The sequence below is a fragment of the Leptopilina heterotoma genome, unplaced genomic scaffold (assembly GCF_015476425.1).
Source record: "Leptopilina heterotoma isolate Lh14 unplaced genomic scaffold, ASM1547642v1 Lhet_54, whole genome shotgun sequence".
In the NCBI taxonomy this organism is placed as follows: domain Eukaryota; kingdom Metazoa; phylum Arthropoda; class Insecta; order Hymenoptera; family Figitidae; genus Leptopilina; species Leptopilina heterotoma.
The window spans coordinates 2,421,173-2,445,014 of record NW_025111118.1 but is presented as its reverse complement, the minus strand read 5'-3'; the positions used below and the strand labels follow the sequence as shown (position 1 = coordinate 2,445,014).

The following is a 23,842-nucleotide window of genomic DNA, read 5'->3' as shown; positions in this document are numbered from 1 at the left end:
ATTGATACCAAAAATGTGGATCAAAGCAAAAAATGATCTAAATTTTCGGCATCAATATCAATTTGATATTTTCAAGAAAACTGTGACACTATTAGAGCAGTACTCCATAATTGTTTGCTAATTATTATCCTAAGGCTATTAGCCCTTTCACATTCAACTCTTTTTGTTAAAATAAACAATAAAAAAATATATTTGAAAGATAAATAGCGAAATAGTTTCAAAAAAGTAACAATTTAACACTGACAATCACTGACAATTGACGGAATGTTTTGTCAGCTTATTTATACGAATTCTATGGAATATTTATTGTCATTGTTATCGCATTTATTCGCATATAATCAATTGCAGGTAAATGAGTTTTGGTAAATAAATTCTAGCACGTCACTTATTGTGTGATGACGATATTCACGTCATTAGTGAATATACTCGTGACGAACTTTCCTCAATGTGAAATTTCAATCTATAGCGTGTGGTGTACACGAGAGTGGGAGGTGTCTCTATGACGTCTTACAAATATTAAGCGTATTTTATTGATTACACTCTGGGATGTGTATATAATAGTATACGTATATAGTCAATAAGGATAAATACCCACATATTTTGCACCTAATAAATTATATCGATTTATATGCTATATTTTCCTTTGATGGTCAAAAAAACCATGTTCTAAAAACGTTCTTAAAACATTTTATTTTTAAGAACATATGGAAGTTCAAATAATGTTCAAATATAATTTTAAGGTTAAAAAGAATATCAATAAAATTCAAAAGAAATTCAATTATTTTTCCAAAAATATGGGAAAATTTCAATTATTTCCAAATACTTCAATAAAATTCATAAGAAAATTTTTCAAAGAATTTTGAAAAATATCAATTATTTCTGAAATTTTATACTAAACTTCTTACAGAATCCAATTTTTTTTTTTATAGAATTTTAGGGCATTTCATTTTAGTTACTTTTAAAAAATTTCAAAATAAAATTCAATTTTTTTTAAAAGAATTTTTGGGAAATTTCAATTGTTCAAAAACATTTCAATAAAATTCAAAAAAAAAAATTCAATTATTTTTCGAAGAATTTTTGAAAATTTCAATTATATTAAAATACTTTAATAAAATTCAGAAGAAATTAAATTATTTTTTCAAGAATTTTCAGAAAGTTTTAATAATTTCAAAATACATCAATAAAATTCAAAAGAAATTCAATTATTTTTTGGAGAATTTTTTAAAATTTCAATTATTTTAAAATACTTTTAAAAAATTCAGAAGAAATTCAATTATTTTTCAAAAATTTTAGCAAATTTCAATTATTGATCGAAGAATTTAAAAAATTTCAATTATTTAAAAAAATGTAGATAAAATTTTTAAAATACAAAATTCAATTATTTTTAATAGATGTTTTGGGAAATTATACAATTCTTTAAAAAAAAAATTCTGATTAAAAATATTAATTACTAAATAAAATTCTTCAAAATTTCAATTATTTTATAAAATTTAATAATAATTTCTTCAAAAATTTAACTTTTTATAAAAATTTACGAAATTTAATTTCAATTATTTCAAAAAAATTTAATAGAATTTTGGTAAATTTCAACAAATTTCAAAAAAATTCTTATTAAAAATCTTATTGAAAATTTAGTATTATTCAGATTTTAAGGGTATTTTTTAATCTTTTTAGTGTATTTTTCAGTTTCTTTAGTATTTTTGAGGGTATTTTTAAATCTTTTTAGTATTTTGCGTCAGTTTCTCAGTGTATTCTTCAATATCTTCAGCATTTTTTTAGTGCTTTAAGTGTATTTTTAAAATTTTTTATTATTATTCAGATTTTAAGGGTATTTTTTTAATCTTTTTAGTGTATTTTTCATTTTTTTTTTTAGTATTTTTGAGATTTTAAGTGTATTTTTTAAATCTTTTTAGTATTTTTTGTCAGTTTTTCAGTGTATTCTTCAATTTCTTCAGTATTTTTGAGATTTTAAGGATAGCTTCCAATCTTATTAGTATTTTTTCAGTTTTTTAGTGTATTTTTCAATTTTTCTTTTTACTATTTTTCAGATTTTGAGTTTTTCTTGAGACTATCAAATTGAGACAAAAAACGTATCGAAATATTGTTGCGATGCAATGTTTTGATACATTTTTTGCATCTTAATTTGATATTACCCTATAAAGATCATTTATGCCGAAGCTAATAAAATGTTTCTTTTTTTCGCAAATTTGATGACTAAGTTCATTTTCATTATAATTTGATGCAAAATTTCTTAAATTTATAGTTTTTAGAAAATTTTAACGTTATTTTAAAAAAGTATAAAATTATTTTGTGCCTTTATATTTGAATGGAAAAAATTGCATAGAAATTGCATAGACAAAATTTTGATATTATAGTTATTTTTTTGGCAGAAAAATTTTTGAATCAGAATGAATTTTAATGATTCTAAAATTTGGACGTTCAAAACAAACAACAATATTTTTCTTACATCTTTCAATTCACTTCTATAACTTAAATGTATAAAATTGTAACGAATTGATACCAAAAATGTGGATCAAATAAAAAATGATTCCAAATTTTTGGCATCAATTTGATCCACTTTAGTATCAAGATCAATATGATACTTTTAAGAAATCTTCGTTTTAAATCACAGTTTTCTTGAAAGTTTTAAATAATTGATACACAGCAAATTTATTCAAATGGTAAAAAAAATTTGAATCATGATTTGATCCACATTTTTGGTTTCAATTTGTTGCAATTTGATACTTTCAAGTTAACAGTGATGTTAATATATACGAAATGTGGATTTATAAAAAATTTATTCATAATATTTTAACCAAAAGTTTGAATCATATTTGATCCATATTTCCGATTTCAATTTGTTGCAATTTGATACTTTCAAAATAAACAGCGATCTTAATATACAAAATGTGAATTCGAAAAAGTGTGTTAAGGAAATGAAATGGTAAATTAAGGGAAAAAAAATTTTAGTACAGAAAATAAAAAATAATACACCCGTATGTGGAATATATTCTTAGGGCCCTCATGAGCTATATACCAAAAGTGATCCTTTTTGCGTTTTGATCTTTTGATTATTCAAAGAGGCTAGACGAATGAAGAATAGAAGTTTAGCTTTTGTGCCAATATAACACCATCATAGTGGCTTAAACAGCTGTTTATTGACAAATTATTTCATAATCATCTAATGGTGTGTATAAGTCAATAGTTCTCAAACTGTCGGCTCTGGGAACCAGGCCAAGAGCACTGGATGACCGTCTGCGACATAAATCTTTGCCTTTACTTGTATATACAATATAAATATATACATATATTTTTATATACGCACACAGAAATATTTATATATAAGTACACACACATATATATGTGGTAATTGGTACGTATCGTAATAATTGTACGGCGCAAGTTCGTATATTGTGTATGAAATATCTTGCATACCAGAGATTTAATATATAGATATATAATGCTGTACGTATATACAGAAATCATTATGTAAATATAATTTTTTTTTACTACACAAAATAATTTTAGAAAAAAGTAATAAAATTAAAGCTGCTATACACAATATGGTGTGTTGCCTTTTCTTTTCTTTTTTTTTAGCGAAAATGGCACATAATGTATATACGACGAATTGAAAAAAAGGAGATTAATTTTATGTTGTTCTTTTATGACTTTAAAAGTCCAATGAACTGTTGGCAGATGCATAAAGGTGGCTTTTGACCAGCACCTGCTCGAAGATGCGCCGGCTGCATAGTTTTTACTGCACACGCTATATCTTTCAAGTATAGTCATCCTTTTATCTCATCGTTTCCACACTTCTTTTTTTTATATATGCTTGCAAATTTTTTTCTTATGCAGGTTGTAGAACTGTTGTTATTATTCAGTCTCTTATTTTTTTTCTAGCAACGATTGTATTTTGTTAGGTTTGCTCAAAAGTAATTTTTTTTATTATTCTACTAGTTGTTCTTATTATAGTTTGTTGTTTTTATTTTCAGTTACTATTGTCAATTAATTAAATTGCAAATAAATAATAATAGAATACAACAACTGTAGTCTGTTGTTTGATCAAAACTTGGGACTTGATTTTCTTCAAAACATAAATAAATTAATATATTTAATTTTTGTTATTTGCAATTTTAATTATCATTGACAATTACTATAGCATTCGATAGTATATTAATTACTGTATTATAGATAATTACTAGTATTATTTCTTTATGGTGCATTCCGAAGAAAGGTACCTAAGAAGCAAAATACTTTAAGGTTATGTTTTTTTACCTTAATCAAAATTTTTTCTGTTTAATTTAAAACTAAAATCAGTATTTATTAATTATTAATTATTATACTATTTTCAATTTTCGGCTTGTATTCTTTTATTACAATTTCTGTTTTTTTTTAATTTTTTTAGTTATATTGTAATAAATTTTTTTACGTTATATTGTAACAATTAAGTTTTTTACGTTATATTGTAACAATTAATTTTTTTACGTTATATTGTAACAATTTTTGTCACGTGAAATACGTGACAGAAATTAATTGTTACAATATAACTAATAAGTGTTCAAGAATATTGCGCATTATTCTTGTACTTAATATCTATTATTGAATTTCTAAACTAGAAAAGTAATGGGAAGTACTGGTATTAGTAAGCAAGGATATAAATAAATCTCGTGTCTCATAATATAATGTTGTGTAGTCTAAATGCATTTTCAACGATATGTAGGTTTTAGAATAAATAAACAAATGAAACATAAAACCGTTAAACCGGCGGTGACAAAAATATATGACACATGAAATTCTCGTCTTGTAAATCATGTTTTCTCACTTTTGTTTGTTGGATTTTTCCTCGATTAGTTTTATTTTTTTGTATTTTTTTTTGTTTCATGCACCATTTTATGTAATTTATATATTTTCTAATACATAATAATAATAATAATAATAATAATAATAATAATTTTCCTATAATTAAATAATCACCTGGGAATTATCTAAATACTCTCTAAATTTATCGAATTAGTGAAAAGTCATCTAGCACTAATTCTAATTAGTAAAAGTGTTCTTTAATTCTTAGTCTAATTTTGCTACTTCAGAATTATAGCATCAGACTGTTTACTAAAGTTTTAGTGTATTTAGCGTAATGTTAGTAAAAATTGACATAAATTTTTGAATCTGTTTGTTTGCTTTTTTTATGTTTTATCCAATTTTTATGTGCGCTAATATAATTGTATAAGAAATCATCAGCAAGAATTTTTTGTTTTTAATTTTCGAATTTAATAATACACTCTCGCGATAAATATATTGCGAAACTGATCCAAATATTTCTATAAATATTGGTAAATGTATATGTGCATTGCTTATTTCTTTATTAAGGTCATATAGTATTTCGAAATCGCTGTGTAGAAAATATTTGATATTTAATTTAATGTAAACAGTTTTAGTCAAAAGTTAAAACTGAAAGCACAGTTTTCTTGAAAATTTAAATTAATACTATTAAGTAAACAGTGAGTAAGATTTATTTTTCATAATTAATGTAGTGATTCCTCTAAAAATGAGAGCAAAAGATAATGTTTCCTTGTATTATTATTTTTCTTTTGTTATATGGGACCTCAATAAGAGACAAAATAAAACGTAGTATAGGTAGTAGTAGTAGTAGTAGTAGTAGTAGTCTTTTATCCGGATTTAAATCTAGTTAATTTAACCGAGTCTGGAGTAGCGAATTCTAAATTCTTGAATATTTAGATGCAAACTTTCACTAGCCTAAAGTCAGTGTACTTTCGTCCTCGTTTATACTGAGTGTTTTGCAATTGTCTGATGATTCACAAGCGCATATTCACGATTTTAAGATGGTAGCATATTTTCTCTAATACATTCAATATTGTATAATGAATGAAATTCTGCTAAAAGAGATTTCATACAGTAAAAAAGAGATGGTACACCTGGAGATGGTAAACCTGGAGATGATAAACCACTAGAGATGGTAAACCTGAAGATGGTGAACCTAAAGAAATGGTAAACACAAAGAGATGAAAACATCGAGAATGTTTATACCAACACCTTACGTAATTTTCCTCGTTAACTTTCATTTTTCCTCATGGTACACATAAATATAATAAATATAAATATAATGCTGTACATAAATATAATGCTGTATAAAGAAATAGAATTATAGATACATTATTCTTAACCCCTTGCAGCCTCAACATTAAAGACCGGAGCACGCGACCGAGGCAGGTGTTATTACACCCAGCAGATGTTGCTGGGTCACGCCGACCAAACCTTCTTCTTTTCTCCTGTCTTCCTTTAATTTGCCTCTTTTTTTTTGCCAAGAGTCTACTGCCCTCTTTTGCCTTTCTTTTTACCTCGCATCCGAACAAGCCGCCGCACTCAAGAAAGAAAGAAAGAAAGAAAAAAAATATTCCCACACATATATAATTTTACTAGCAAAAGACACAATTATTTCAACATAGAGCAAAAAATAAAAATTGTATTCTATTTTAGACATCTTAGCGTATATATGCAACATATATCTATACGTAGTATATACACTAAACGACGCGCAGGTACAACCTTGTGCTACTCAACAGAAAACTAGTTCAACAGAGCCTCGAAACTCGATTCTAACTTATATTAGATATATATATATAAGTGAATCAAACCTTCCCTTTTCATCTGGTAAACACGAAAAAGAAGGGACTCGAATATAGAAGATAAGAAATTGAATAAGAAAATATAGAATATTTTTGATTCTCTACTTCAGCGAGAGAAAAATTTTATTTGCCAAATATACCAGACAAATTTGTCTGCTAAGAAAGCGAAATCGAAAATTTCTGACTCGTATATATTTGATATTTTCATTTACAATATAAAGTAAACTATATAAGAGAGTAGCTTTTAAATGTCACAAAAAATGTGAGCTACAACAAGAAAATGTATGTAAACTGGCAATTATGTAAATGCAAGTTAGTTTTGCCTTAAACGAAAGTGCACACCTACGCCATGGTATATAGAGTCTCGAGAGGAGGCGCGAGGGAGTGCCATGTCTGCATTGTGCGTTGACAACTCAACACTTGAAAATGTTTAAACTATTTTTATATATATAGAGACACAAATAGATTGTTGTGTTTCTATTCGGTAAAATTACTTTGATATTCATTATAATCAAGATACTCTACATTTACACTGTGTGTGCACAGTTTATCTTTATAGTTTAGTGGGTGATATCTTAGGAACTGATGTCTAGACTTCGTGAACTCGATCCCTCGTTGGCTTCAAAATAAGCAAACGGTAAACGCGCAGAATATATCTTCAATGACTACACACTCGGCGCCAAGCCGCGACACGTGGAATAAGAATTTTCTTTTCACTTATACACGAAACAAGAATGCCATATGTAATTGATATTTTTATTTCATGTGTATGTCAGAAAGGTTTATCTTTTATTTTCATTTACGAAACTTATTATACATGAAAAAGAGTATATATATATAAATCTTGTAGAATTTTTATCGCGGTAATTAGGTATTCAAATATTGATAATAATGATGTATATTCTATAAATAATTACTATAAATAAGTTCTATAAATCATTTTTAAACTTAAAGTATATTAAAGAACGAATGGAGTATTCTTTTTTGTTCGAGTATTTTTCAAGAATTTTATAAATTAAAAATAATGCAAATTGAACTGGGTTAAAATTTTTCTTTAAATCCATATTTTGTATATTGAGATCCACATTTTTGGTATCAATACGTTGCAATTTGATAAATTTAAGTTATAGAAGTGAATTGAAAGATGTAAGAAAAATATGTTTGTTTTGAACGTCCAAACTTCAGAATCATTCAAATTCATTCTGATTTAAAAATTTTTCTGACAAAAAAATAACTAAAGGACTATTTAACTTTTTCAAATATTCCAAAAAATTATTTGAAACTAGTATAGCCACAGTTTTTCTAAGGATATCAAACTGAGACAAAAAAAACGTATCAATTCGTTGCTTCGCAACACTTTTGATAGGTTTTTTGTCTCAATTTGATAGTCTCAAGAAAAACTCATAACCTCCAAATACTGAAGAAATTAAAGAATACAATGAAAAACTGTCAAAAAATTGTAAAAAGATTAAAAAATACTCTTAAAACCTCAAAAATACTAAAGAAATTGAAAAATACACTAAAAATCTGCCAAAAAATATAAACAGATTAAAAAATCCCTTAAAAACTGAAAATTACTAAAGAAATTTTAAAAATACATTGAAAAACTGAGAAATACTTAAAAAAATTAAAAATACCCTTAAAATCTCAAAAATACTACAAAAAATTTAAATATACACTTAAAAAACTAAAAAAAAAACCGGACAAGTGCGAGTAGAACTCGTACTAAAACCTAGGGTTCCGTACCCTCCATAAAATTGCGAGAACCAGCAAGGGTGAAAGTATTTTCGAGCTTGCAAAAAGAGATTTCAGTTTTTCGATGAAAACACCATGAATATCAATTCTAAACACTTCCGCTATATTTTTCCTGTAATCTACGCGTAAAAATACATAAGTATACCAATTTTCATCTCTTCAGGTAAAAAACTGTGGGCGCTATAGTAAATAACACGCATTTTTGACGAAATTTTTAAAAACTTTGACTTTTTCACTGAAAAAAATATGAAGATAAAATTCAATCATGTTCGGTGTATTTTTCCTGAAATCTACATATGAAAATTCATAAAATAAGCAAAAATATAGTCCAATAGGCCAAGAATTGTGAAAACCAAAGGGGGAGTACACACTTTTTTTTCTAAAACGAAAAAAAATTTTAGTTTTTCGAAAAAAAATATGAAGATGAACTCCAATAATTTTCTCTGTATGTTTGTTGAAATCTACACGAAAAAATAAATAAAAATGTATAACGCCAGTCCACTAGACTAAGAATTGAGAGAACTAGCATAGGTATAATTATTATCAAAAATTGGAAAAAAAAATTTAGGTTTTCGCTCAAAACGCAATGAAGATCAATTCTAATCATTTCCACTATATTTTACCTGTAATCTACACGTGAAAATACAAAAGTGTACCAATTTTCAGCTCTTTAGGTAAAAAACTGTGAGTGCTAGGGTGAAATAAACGCTTTTTTGACGAAATTTTTAAAAACTTTAAGTTTTTTGATGAAAAAAATATGAAGATCAAATCCAATCAGGTTCGCTATATTTTTCCTGAAATCTACTGACGAAAATACATAAAATAAGCAAAACTGCAGTCCAATAGGCCAAGAATTGTGAAAACCAAGGGGGGGGGTACACACTTTTTTTTTTAAAACGAAAATTTTTTTTAGTTTTTCGCAAAAAAAAATATGAAGATGAATTCCAATAATTTTTTCTGTAGGTTTTTTGCAATCTACACGAAAAAATAAATAAAAATGTATAGCGACAGTCCACTAGATTAAGAATTGAGAGAACCAGCAACGGTTCAAGAATTTTCGAGCTTTCAAAAAGAGATTTTAGTTTTTCGATGAAAACATCATGAAGATCAATTCTAATCACTTCCGCTATATTTTTCCTGTAATCTATGCGTAAAAACGAATAAGTATGCCAATTTTCAGCTCTTCAGATAAAAAACTGTGGGCGCCAGGGGGGGGGTACATGCATTTTTTTCGAAATTTTCAAAATTTTTGACTTTTTCGATAAAAACAGAATAAAGATCAATACTAAATGTGTTCGCTATATTTTTCCTTTAATCCATTTTTGAAAATACATATGCATACCAATTTTCAACTTTCTAGGTAAAAAACTGTGAGCGCTAGGGGGGGGGTACATGCCTTTTTTTGCGAAAAATGGCCAAAATTTGATGTTTTTCGACGAAAACTCTATGAAGATCAATCCCAATCACGTTCGCTATATTTTTCCTGTAATCTACGCGTGAAAATACATACGTGTACCAATTTTTAGCTCTCTAGGTGTAAAACTGTGAGTTCTAGGGGGGGGGGTACATGGTCATTTTTGTAACCGTTCCAATAGGGTTCCTACCGGGTACGGAACCCTAAAAATGCTGAAGATATTGAAAAATACACTGAAAAAATACAAAAAAGATTTAAAAATACCCTAAAAAACTCAAAAATACTGAAGAAATTAAAAAATACACTAAAAAACAGAAAAATACTAAAAAAAATTGAAAAACACCCTTAAAATCTCAAAAATACAAAAAAAAATTGAAAAATACACTAGAAGAACTGAAAAATACTAAAAAGATTAAAAAATACTCTTAAAACCTCAAAAATACAAAAAAAAAATTGAAAAATACACTAAAAAATTGACAAAAACTATAGAAAGATTAAAAATACCCTTCAAATCTTGAAAATACTAAAAAAATTGAAAAATACACTAAAAAACGGAAAAAATACTAAAAAGATTTAAAAATTCCCTTAAAATCTCCAAAATGGTGAAGAAATTGAAGAATACACTTAAAAAATGACAAAAAATACTAAAAAGATTTTAAAATACCCTAAAAAAATCAAAAATACTAAAGAAATTAAAAAATAAACTAAATAACAGAAAAATACTAAAAAAAATTGAAAAACACCCTTAAAATCTCAATAATACTAAAAAATATTGAAAAATACACTGAAGGAACTGAATAATATTTAAAAAAATTAAAAATACAGTTTAAAAAGTAAAAAATTCTGAAGATATTGAAAAAATACTAAAAGGATTAAAAAATTCTCTTAAAATCTCAAAAATATTGAAGAAATTGAAAAATACATTGAAAAACTGAAAAAATACTAAAAAGATTGAAAAATATCTTTAAAATCTTAAAAATGCTAAAGAAATTTAAGAGTACACTGAAAAACTGACATAAAATAGTAAATAGATTAAAAAATACCCTTAAAAAGTCAAAAATACTAAAGAAATTAAAAAATACACTGATAAAGTGAAAAATACTAAAAAGATTGAAAAATACCCTTGATATTAAATACATACTAAGATTCAAAAATACTAAAAAAAATTTGAAAAATACACTGAAAAAACTAAAAAAGGTGTTGAGAAAAATACACTGAAAAACTGAAAAAATACTAAAGAGATGGAAAAATATCCTCAAAATTTTTAAAAATGCTGAAGAAATTGGAAAAACAACGAAAAAGAAAACTTTTGAATATTACTAAAAAGATTGAAAAATACACTGAAAAACTCAAAAATACTGAAAAAAATTGAAAAATTCACTGAAAAAACAAAAAAAAATTCTAAGAAGTTTTTTAAAAAAACCCTTGAAATTTGAAAAATAATGAAAAATTTGGAGAAAAAACACCGAAGAAACTGAAAAATACTATAATGTTTAAAAAAAAATTAAATACTGAAATAGGAATAGATAATAATAATAAAAAATAAAAAATACACTTAAAAAACTAAAAATTAAATGAAATTATAACGATAAAAAAGAACTTAGTCATCATATATTGGCGCGAAAAATGAAACATTTTTATTAGCGTCGGCATAAAAATGATCTTTATAGGATGATGCAGTTATTATTAGATATTGCCAGGAAAGCCAATTTTCTACGTATATGTGTAAATATATTTATTTAGTTATCTAATTCGAACATTATAATATTATGCATTACGAATTTGTAAAGTGCACTATGGTTATAGGGACACGTGATGTTTACAATATAGATTTCTTGCGACTATCTGCTTTCGAAATCTTACTGCTCAACATCATTGACCTGAAATCAGTTCCGTGTAGTCACATGCATGTGAGTCAGATGCCTGCTGCTGCTGCCACTACTTTATAAATGCATCAAAACAGCTCAAATTAGCAAGGACCTTCCAAGAAATATCGTTAAATTAGATTTTCATTTTTCACTCGCTCTTTGAATAGAAATCAATTTTGCGTTTATTGTGAAATCAAATTTTTCATTGAGTTCGTCAATATTTATTTATACTTCTTTTTATTATTATTATTACTATTGTTATTACTATTATTATTATTATTATTATTATTATTATTATTATTTTTCTTACTATTGTTATTGTTATTATTATTATTATTATTATTATTATTATTATTATTATTATTATTATTATTATTATTATTATTATTATTACTATTATTATTCAGCTTTTTTAAGGATATCAAATTATTAAAAGTATTTATATTTAAAAACTTTTATAGGTATAGTAAAGATGGCCCAGTAATAAAATCATTATTTTATATTATAAGAATATTATTACTGTAACTCCTTCAAAATTATTTTCATCATTTTAATTCAATTATTATTTCCAAGAATTTGTAACAAAAATAAATTCTTCTAAATCAATTATTTTTAATAATTTTCGAAAAAGTTCTTTGACAATTTTGAAAATAATTTTATTGAATAAATAATTGAATATTTTTTAAAATTTAATCATCATAAAGTATTTTATCAAAAATATTTTTAAACAATTGAATTCTTTCGACGAATTTTAATAAAAGTTTTAAGAATAATTATACTTTTCGAGGAATTCGATTAAAATTGTATTAAAATTCAGCATTGAGTTTTATTATTTATAAAAATAATTAAATTCCTAAAAAAATTTTATTTACGAAAATAATTGAATCCCTAAAAAATTTTATTATTTATAAAAATTATTAAATTATTTAGAAGAAATCTATAAAAAAAAAGTTGTAAACAATTGAATTCCTGTGAAATTTTTATTATTTTATGGAAATAATTAAATGTTTGCGTTGAATTTTATTAAATTTTTTTTAAATAATTGAAATTTTGATCAAGAATTTTATTGAAATTTGTGAAAATAATTGAATTTCGAAAAAAATTTTATTATTTCTAAACATAATTGAAATTTTGAGTAGAATTGAAAAAAAATTTTGAACATAATTGAATTTTTCCGAAGAATTTTATTATTTTTTTAAATAATTAAATTCCTCTGAAATTTTTATTATTTTATAGAAATAATTAAATGTTTGCGTTGAATTTTATTAAAATTTTTTTTTAAATAATTGAATTCTTTTAGAAAATTTGATTAAAATAGTAAAATATTAAAAATTATTGAATTAAGGGAAATTTTTGGAAATATTTGAAATTTTGTCCAAGAATTTTATTGAAATTTGTGAAAATAATTGAATGTCGAAGAAGAATTTTATTATTTCTAAAAATAATTGAAATTTTGAAGAGAATTTTCAAAAATTTATGAAAATAATTGAATTATTTAGAAGAAATCTTTAAAAAAATTTGTAAATAATTTAATTTCTGTGAAATTTTTATAATTTTATGGAATTATAATGAAATGTTTGCGTTGAATTTTATTAAATTTTTTTTAAATAATTGAATTCGTTTGGAAAGTTTGATTAAAATAGTAAATATTAAAAAATCATTGAATTGAGGAGAATTTTTGAAAATAATTGAAATTTTGTCCATGAATTTTATTAAAATTTGCGAAAATAATTGAATTTCGAAGAAAAATTTTATTATTTCTAAAAATAATTGAAATTTTGAGAATTTTTGAACATATAGTTGAATTTCTCCGAAGAATTTTATTACTTTTGTAAATAATTTAATTCCTGTGAAATTTTTTTTTATTATTTTTTGGAAATAATTAATTGTTTACGTTGAATTTTATTAAAAATTTTTTTAAATAATTGAATTCTTTTGGAAAATTTGATTTAAATAGTAAATATTAAAAATCTTTGAATTGAGGAAAATTTTTGAAAATAATTGAAATTGTGTCCAAGAATTTTATTAAAATTTGTGAAAATAATTGAATTTCGAAGAAGAATTTTATTATTTCTAAAAATAATTGAAATTTTAAGGAGAATTTTTAAAAAGTTTTGAAAAAATTGAATTTTTAGGAAGAATTTTATTACTATTGAAAATAATTGAATTTCTACAATCATTTGTAATTTCTCTAAAATTCTCCAAATTATATCGTATAATTTACGAACTTTTTGTCCTTTTTCTTTCAAATTGCAGACCTTTTTTTAAAAAAAACTGAATTTTACGAACTTGAAGCAAATTTACGGACCTTTACAGAATTTTCGGACCTAGTTCGAGCCCTGGGATCCTTAATAGATAATTTTTTTTTATTAATCTATAAATTCCTTGATGTAAATAAAAATTATTAGAGGTAAAGAAAAATTTTTGGATTCAAGTAAATATTATTCGAATTCAAGTAAATATTTACTTGATAATAGAAAACTAATTTGTCATTTGATCCAAATAAATTTTTTCCTATTACAAAATTACATTCTTTTCCAATAAACATAGAAAAGAAAAAATAATCCTAATACCAAAATAAATAAGTTGATTAGATATAAATACAATATAACCAGGGGAAAAATAAGTACCATAATGAGAAAATAACGCGCTCACTGCATGATCAGCATAAAAATATAAATAATGAAAAACTTCCGGCATGTACAGTTTTACAGTTAGTGTAACTATGCCAGTTTCTGCTTACAAAGAGATGTGTAAGCGTTTAAAGTATACACGTGTGGGTCAGTTTCATGTGAAATATGTCTGGCTTTTATGAAGTGAAAAATCTTAGAAATACATTTTTTTTATGGCTAATAATATTTGCGATCAAAGAAAATGTTTTTAATCCAAAATTTTCGTCTTTCAAACGAAATTCTATTTTTAAATTTTCATTGCCATTTCGATTTAATTATTTCATTATTACCACTGGGCAATAATTATTGGTTTTGTATCGTATTTATACCACAGAAAATTGCGTTTTAAATAATTTCGAAATATAAAATGAGTTTATCAGTTGATGTATTATTGCGACTACATAATATCTGAATCAGGGAAACTTTTATATAAGTGATCGAGAAAGAATGATAAAGTCGCAATATTTATCCAATGTATAGAAATGTTTGACAGTCAAATTCCGGACTTAAATGGAGAGTTAAATTTAAATTCCTGCGCAGTAATTTATCATCTGCAAAAGGCAAACCTTATTGGTAATTAAATCTTAAGGTTTGTCTTAAGGTTTTCTTATCTTAAAATAAGATTTTTTTTAAACAGATTTTTCTCTTAAAATAAGATTTCTTTTACAGCATTTTTAACGCAGTTTTATTAGAATTTGTTTGTTTGAAGATTTTCTCTTTTGTGTTATAAATTTAAGAATTACTAATTTTAATAATTTAAAACATATAGAATCATATTTAAAAATAATAATATTCAAAGGCTTCGCACTCATCTAAAACCTACTATTTACTTCTTTTGCTACTATTTGGATACTTTTTTCTTTAGAAATGTGACATTAAAAGATACTTTTTCATTTCTTTTTTCTTTTTAGAATTTACACTTTAAATCCGCTAATAATTAAAATATAAAAATTATTCTTCAACAATAATTTTATAAAATTCTTTCAAAAAAATTTAATTATTTTCAAAAAAATATTTTAAGAATATTTTTTTGTCAAAAGTTCATTATTTTTCCAAATAATACAATTCTACGCAGACAATTCAATTATTTTCAGTAGCTATAGTATTATTATAAAATTTCTTTAAAAAAAATTTATAAAATTATTAATTATTTAAACAAATTTCAAGAAAATTCTATTAAGTATTTTTATAAATAATCAAATTTTTCCAAAAATTCAATTATCTGAAATACAATTTTTGTATGATTTTTTAAAGAAATTTCACAAAGGAATTCAATATTTAAAAAAAAATTCCAAGAAAATCAGTTGCAAAAAATCAATTATTTTTATAAATAATAAAATTTTCCCAAAAATTCAATTATTTGAAAAAGAATTTTTATAAAAATTTTGAACGAAATTTCACAAAAGAATTCAATTATTTAAAAAAAATTTCAAGAAAATCAATTGCAAAAATTCAATTATATTTATAAATAAAATTTTCACAAAAATCAATTTTTTTTTATAAATAATAAAATTTTCCCAAAAGTTCAATTATTTAAAATTCAATTTTCATAAAATTTTTTGAAAGAAATTTCATAAAAGAATTCAATTATTTCAAACAAAAATTTCAAGAAAATTCTTTGCAAAAATTCAATTATTTTTATATAAGTAATAAAATTTTCAAAAAAATTCAATTATTATTTGAAATACAATTTTCATAAAATTTTTGAAAGAAATTTCATAAAAGAATTCAATTATTTCAAAAAAAAAAAATTTGAAGAAAATTCTTTGGAAGAATTCAATTATTTTTATATAAGTAATAAAATTTTCAAAAAAATTCAATTATTTTTATAAATAATCACATTTTCCCAAAAATTCAATTATTTGAAATACAAATTTTCATAAAATTTTTGAAAGGAATTCTACAAAAAATTCTATTATTTAAAAAAAATTTCAAGAAAATTCTTTGCAAATATTCAATTATTATTTTTATAAATAATAAAACTTTTCCAAAAGTTCAATTATTTGAAATACAATTTTCATAAAATTTGTGAAAGAAAATTACTATTAAAAATTTTTTTTATAAAACTCTCCGAGAGAAATCAATTGTTTTTAATAATTGCGATAAAATTTGTTTATAAGAATTTTTTTATATTCAATACAATAATTGTAGGCGATTATTTTTTTCAAACGAATTTAATTACCTTCAACATTCTTAATAAAAAATTGTTTAAAAAATGTCAATTATTTAAAAATTTTTAATAAAATTTGTCGTAAGAATTCAAATTATTTTTTTTTTAATTTTGATAAAATACGTTGTAAAAATTCAGATGTAACTTTTAAGAAATGTATTCGTGTAATTTTTTACCTGCTATTCCAGGAATATTAAATTTTCCAATTAATTATTTACTTTTGTATTTAAAGAATAGAAATTCTCGTAAAATTTTCTAACAAGAATTGATATAAATGAATTTCTGATGAAATTGTAGATAAAAATTGAATATTATAGAAGCGTTGTAATTTGAATTTACAGAAATAATAATTAAATTTCAAAAGTTTTAAATTATTTTTTAAAAAAATTATTAAAGTTTTGAATAATTTTATTTAATTCTAAAAAAATGATTGAATTTTGATAGAAAAGGTTGTTATATTTAAAAGATTGAATTAAATTTGCAATTAATTGAAGATTTTCGTCAAATTTAATTGAAATAAATTTTATATTCTAAAGAATTTTATTTTATTTTTTTACTTTTTTAAATATTATTTTTTAAATATAATCCTATTTTTGAATTTGGAAAATAATTTAACTCTAGAAAAATTATTTTCCAAATTTTGTTTTCTTTTTTTTCTTATCCTATAGGATATTAGAAAAAAAAATATTTTTGCTTGAAATAAGGAAAAAGTTTGAGTTATATTAAATCGAATTTTTGCGAATCGACTAAAACGAGTTTTTTATTAGTCAAGTTTAATTTGTCGATACTACTTTTTCATATTCATAAAGCTACTTATATTGCTACTTTTTTAAAATTAATTATCGAGTGCGAAGCCTTTATTCCAACACTAAGAGTATTTTTTTCTAAAATAGAAACCGAGATTTATTCTTAAATTAAGAATACAATTTTTTCATAATAATTTTTTAATAATTTTTTAATAATTTTTTAATAATTTTTTAACAATTTTTTAATAATTTTTAAATAATTTTTTAATAATAATTTTCATAATAATTTTCATAATCACGCAAAAGTAATAAATAGCTAATAAATAAAAATATTGCTTAAGAGGACAAATTCATAATAAATGAGACACATTTTTTTACACCGAGTCACTTATTATTTTGTCAACTTAATTGACTAATATGCGCGTAATCTTATCGCAAAATTGATTTTGATGCTTTTATTTTCATAATTTCAGCAAAATGGTTTTATACACTTCAATGTGTAAATAAGATAAAAATAAAAAATAAAAACAAGAATATATTTGTTTTTCATGTCGCGAAAAAAAAAACTGTAGATTTAAATTTAATGAAGAAAATGCCATTGCAGCCCTTTGACGTCATAGTTATTAGTGTCGTAATACATTCGCTGTCGCGAGATAGTCTGAGATAGTCTGTCGACTTTCTCTTAGCCAAGATAAATATCTTATATGTATATATATAGCAAGCGGATGTTATATATATATTCACTACTATATATATATATATATACACACACCTACCAACACTCGCACGTTTATTTATTTGTCTTAGGACCAAGTGGCATTACAACAATTTAAATTGAGAACAAGAATGACTGATCGTAACAAATTGTTTTCTTCATCTGTTTTTCTAGAAAATTGCGTGACACATATAAAAGCTGAGAATTATCGCTGAAATATTTGTATAAATGTGTATGCGACTCATTATTATATATATATAATAATCTTAAATGGATGACTTCACGGTATTGAACTTGTTTATCAATCAGTAGAAAATGATTCAATGGAATATGATTTTAATAAATCGAAACTATCATAAAATGGCTGAAGCAACAACAATCACTCGCGAGGAATTTAAAAAAAGACAAAAAAGAAAAACAGGGATGTAACAATCTGCGTGGCGTTGCGCATGCAAGACTCGAAAGAATGCGGTCTCATAACGGCACATCGCTTATAGTGGATCAGAAATCAACTTTAGAATTATTTATACACTTTTAGAAACATTATTTTTAGTTTCATTAAGTATTTTTCTCTTATATTTTAAATACAAAAAAAAAAATTTCTAAAGGCTTTTTGCTAGTGCATATTATTTGTTTTAATTCGGAAAAATTGCATCATTTCGCGCAGATGGAGAAATAGAAGAGTTTTTGTATATAAAAAAATTGCAAAAATGCGATTGAATTTCAATTATATTATTTGAATATTTGAATTTAAAATTTTGAAATGAAAGTAGAAGGCATGAAATGTACAATATCACTTTCCCCCCCAATTCATTCATATATTTATTTTTTAAAGGGAGAAATATGTATTTATAGGTATGTGTGAAATTAAAATAAATGAAATAGGGCAACGTGAATGCACGCGACCTGCTTCTTCCGGGACCATGTCTATTTTATTTATGGTAATTTGTACCTATTTTCAATTTTCAACTCAAAGAGAGTTGAAAGGAAAAATTGGTTGTGAATGAGAGAGGCCTTCTACTTTCATGTTTTCTCATGAATAATGACAATATTTTAATAACTTTACCTGAAGTGTGAAGAACGTTCCTCTCAAGATCTACAACAAAAAGAAAAAGTAATTTAAGATTATATAGACGCACATAAATATAAGATAATTTTTCTCGGGGCATTGAAAATTATATTCTGTTCAGTTTATATAAAACTGTGTTAAGTTATAATAATATATTAATAATAATATTAATATATTAATTTAATTAACTATTTATAATAATTAACTAATTATAATTTTCTTCTGTTTACATTAGACAAAATTACAGAAAATAAAATGAGAAATAAATTAAATTAAATATTTATTTAATTCTAGGTTACAATTCAATTATTTTCAATATAGCTACCTAGACTATTTTCATAAAAGTTCAAAAAAGAATTTAATTATTTAAAAAAATTTCTAGAAAATTCTTTGCAAAAATTCAATTAATTTTATAAGTAATAAAATTTTCACAAAAATTCAATTATTTTTTATAAATAATCAAATTTTCCCAAAAATTTAATTATTTCAAATACAATTTTCATAAAATTTTTGAAAGAAATTTCACAAAAGAATTATATTATTTAAAAAAAAATTTCAAGAAAATTCTTTGCATAAAATTCAATTATTTTTATAAATAATAAAATTTTCCCAAGAATTCATTTATTTGAAATACAATTTTCATAAAATTTTTGAAAGAAATTTCACAGATGAATTCAATTATTTAAAAAAAATTTCAAGAAAATTTGTTGCAAAAATTCAATTATTTTTATAAATAATGAAATTTTCCCAAAAATTCAATTATTTGGAAAAGAATTTTCATAAAATTTTTGAAAGAAATTTTACAAAAGAATTCAATTACACATTAAAAAAAAAATTACAAGATAATTCGTTGCAAAAATCCAATTATTTTTATAAATAATGAAAATTTAACCAAAAATTCAATTATTTGGAAAACAAATTTTCATAAAATTTTTGAAAGAAAATTTCAAAAAGAATTCTATTATTAAAAAAAAATTTCAAGAAAATTCTTTGCAAAAATTCCATTACTTTTATAAAAAATAAAATTTTCCCAAAAATTCAATTATTTGAAATACAATTTTTATAAAAAATTTTCGAAAGAAATTTCACAAAAGAATTCAATTATTTAAAAAAAAGTTCAAGAACATTCTTTGAAAAATTCAATTAATTTTATAAGTTATAAAATTTTCGCAAAAATTCAATTATTGTTATAAATAATCAAATTTTCCCAAGAATTCAATTATTTGAAATAAAATTTTCATAAATTTTTTGAAAGAAATTTCACAAAAGAATTCAATTATTTAAAAAAAATTTCAAGAAAATCCTTTGCAAAAAATCAATTATTTTTATAGATAATTACATTTTCCCAAAAGTTCAATTATTTCAAACGCACAATATTTATAAAAATTTTGAAAGAAAATTACTATTTAAAAATATTTTTATAAAATTCTCCGAGAGAAATCAATTGTTTTTAATAATTTCGATAAAATTCGTTTATATAATAATTTTTTATATTCAATACAATAATTGTAGACAATTATTTTCCTCAAACGAATTTAATTACCCTCAAAGTTCTTAATAACAAATGGTTTAAAAAATTTCAATTATTTAAGGGTATTTGAACCATTATGACGTCACAATTTTAGAACACGTGCTTTGCACAAATTGTGACGTCATAATGGTTCAAATGCCCTTAAAAATTTTTGATAAAATTCGTCGCAAGAATACAAATTATTTTTTTTAATTTTGATAAAATACGTTATAAAAATTCAATTTTCAGCAATATTCAATTTCTCAATCAATTATTTACTTTTGTATTTAAATAATAGAATAATTTTCTTCTGTTTAAATTAGAAAAAATTACAGAAAATAAATTAAAAAATAAATTAATAATTAAATATTTATGTAATTATAAGAATATTTTTGATTTAGAAAACAATTATTTTCTAATAAAACTATTAAGTAATGAAAATTAAAAAAAAAATATTTTTATATAAATAAAATATCAATAGTAATTCATAATAATTACAATAAATTTTTATTTGTTTAAGGGAATTTGAACTATGATGACGTCACAGCTTTTAGAACACATGCTTTGCACAAATTGTGACGTCATAATAGTTCAAATCCACTTAAATATTTTCCAAAAAAATAACTGAAAATAAAGTGAAAAATAAAATAAAGTCAATATTTATTTAGTCAAGAATTATTTAAATTAGAAAAAATTGTTTTTTAAGGCCACTTGAACCATTATAACGTCACAGTTTGTGTAAAGCATATGTTCTAAAACTGTGACGTCATAATGGTTCAAATACACTTAATAAAAACTATTAATCAATGAAAATATTTTTTATATTAAACAAAATATCAGCATTAATAAAATAATAGTAGTTACGAATAATAATTTTCTAAATTATTTTAAACATTCAAATGAACGAATTATAATTTTTTGTTTGTTTAAATATTTCTAAAAAACTCAAAAATTACTGTTGAATAAATAAAAATAAAATATTTATTTGTGAATAAAGAAAGAAATATTTTTAATGAAACAATTAATGGAAACTTTTAATGAAACTATTAATTAATAAAAATATTATTTATATTAAATAAAATATCAGTATTAATTAAATAAAATTTATTTAAATAATAAATCAGTAATTAATTATAAAGAATAATTGCAAAATTTATTTTTATAAATTTTTTCAATGTTCAAATGAAGGAATTTAAATTTTTTTTCTTTTAATATTTTTAAGAAATCACTGGAAATGAAATAAGAAATAAAAAAAAATTGAATATTTATTTAGTTAAAAATTTTTTAATTTAGAAAAAAATTATTTTTTAATTGAAACTCAAATTTGAATAAAGTATGAGAAAAAACGTTGATCGTTCAAAACTTCAGAGATATTTATGTAGAACATTTAAATATTATAATGAATACAGTATTATAAAATAATAAATACGATATTATATTTTGTTTATTTATATTATAATAAATAAAATATTACACAATATTGTACAATATTATGATAAATAAAATTTTGTACGCAGTTACAAAAAAAAAATTCGATGTAAAATAAAAATAGAAATAACAAGAAATGGAAAATGCATGAGTTATCCGGAAAAATGTTTAATTAAAGGAAACCGATTGCTTAATTGTTATATTTACAATTCACGTGAATTGTGATTATATATATGCATAGGAAATATACGCTGTAAATAGTGCAAGAATAAAAACTAACCTAGACACTGCATGGGCTTCTATAGGATTGCATACTGTAAGTGCATACACCAACTAGGGCGATCGATATAGGTACAATTTATCCCACTTTATGTATCTTATTTTTAATCATCTTTATCAATACCACAAATATTTTATATTATTCAATAGTTTTCTCATCTAACGCAATATTGCAAACCCAATTTTTATATTCTCAATAAAAAAAAAAATACTAAAGTTAAATTAATTAAAAAAGTTTCTTTTGTTAAAAAACTCAAGAAAAAATTTATTTATATATTTAAATAAATTTTTTCTTCAGTGTATGATTTTTTTGAATTTAAATAATAATTTTGTCTATATTATTAAATAAATATTACTCGAATCAAATTAATTTTTATCTAAATCGATTAAATTGTATTTGCTCGGAATAGAAATTGTATAATTTTATATTATAATATTATAATAGCAAAATAAAATTATTGGTTCAAATTTATTTAAAATTAAATAAATTAAAATTAATAAAAATTATTTGAATCAAATAAAATTTTTCTTTAAATTTTAGATGAATGAGACAATTTTTAAAAATAATTTCACAAAAATAGCAGATATGTTGACAATTTTCAAAATTGTTAAATTATCCTATATATAAAGAAAAAAAAAAATTGTTTTGAAATGGAAAATTTCTCTAAAAATAAATGTTACGAAAATGTTAGGTAGGAAAAATTTTTTAAATATTTTCAAAATCAAAATAATACTTGTTAGTCAGAAAAATATTTAGAAATTCAAAGATGAAATGAAATACAAAATGATACGGCAACATAAAGCATAATATGCGTAAAAATAAGAATAGATCTTTCTAAAAATACGTATATATATAATATTTGTCAAATATAAAAATAAAAAATACTTCGACCTAGTTTAAATTTTTATTCTTATCCATAAAGCATTAAATGAAATTTAAGTAAATGTGTTTTTAAAGGAAACGGCCTATATAAGGAACAGGGCCTTAATATGAAATTGAAATGATGATGAAATGATGAAATGATTCTAGATATTCTTAATTTCTCTGAATATTATATTTTTTAAAAAATGCCTTATGTATTTGATTGTAATCGCAACAATAGTGGGGAATTTAATCTTTTTAATTGAATCTTTCTTTTGAATGATCTTTTTCTTTGAAAAAGATTTTTTTTATTCCAATAAACGATTATGTTTGTCTATAAAATAAATATTTCCTAGAATCGAATAATTTTTATTCAAGTAAATTAAATGTTATTTGCTTCAATCTTTTGGTATTTGGTACCAATACTAATTGATATACCAATACAGTTTATTTGATTTAAATATAGAAATTATTTTATGCAAGCAAGTAAATAAATATTTGCATCAAATAATTTTTAAATTTAAATCAATTAAATGCTATTTGCTTCGAATACTGATAATTATTCGAACTAAATGGTTCGAATAAATTATAGCTTCAAATTTGTTTGATTTAAATAAAAATTATTCGATTCAAGTAAATATTTTTTTGATAGTAGACAAGTGTAATCGGATATATTTGAATCAAGTAAATTTTTTTTTCAGTGCAGTATT

The 23,842-nt window shown here is 22.5% G+C and overlaps 2 protein-coding genes across 7 annotated transcripts in view; one reads left to right on the top strand and one right to left on the bottom strand.

Annotated features, from left to right (window-relative positions):
* LOC122508511 (3-phosphoinositide-dependent protein kinase 1) overlaps positions 1–23,842 on the bottom strand; it is a 49,039-nt gene that overhangs the window by 18,240 nt on the left and 6,957 nt on the right. For all 4 annotated transcript variants that reach the window (XM_043621919.1, XM_043621920.1, XM_043621921.1 and 1 more), the window contains exon 2: positions 19,051–19,080. Coding sequence is in view for 1 of the 4 variants with exons in the window: in XM_043621918.1 (XP_043477853.1) it covers positions 19,051–19,080 (30 nt within the window). In the remaining 3 variants the exon portion in view is untranslated. The remainder of the gene's footprint in view (positions 1–19,050; positions 19,081–23,842) is intronic.
* LOC122508515 overlaps positions 1–23,842 on the top strand; it is a 32,596-nt gene that overhangs the window by 2,747 nt on the left and 6,007 nt on the right. The window contains exon 1 of one of the 3 annotated variants that reach the window (XM_043621926.1): positions 7,028–7,281. The exons of 1 other annotated variant lie outside the window; for it this stretch is intronic. The gene's annotated coding sequence lies outside the window, so the exon portion shown is untranslated. Of the gene's footprint in view, positions 1–7,027; positions 7,282–22,261; positions 22,343–23,842 lie in introns of those variants that run through there. One more of the 3 variants, XM_043621928.1, reaches the window with a different exon arrangement.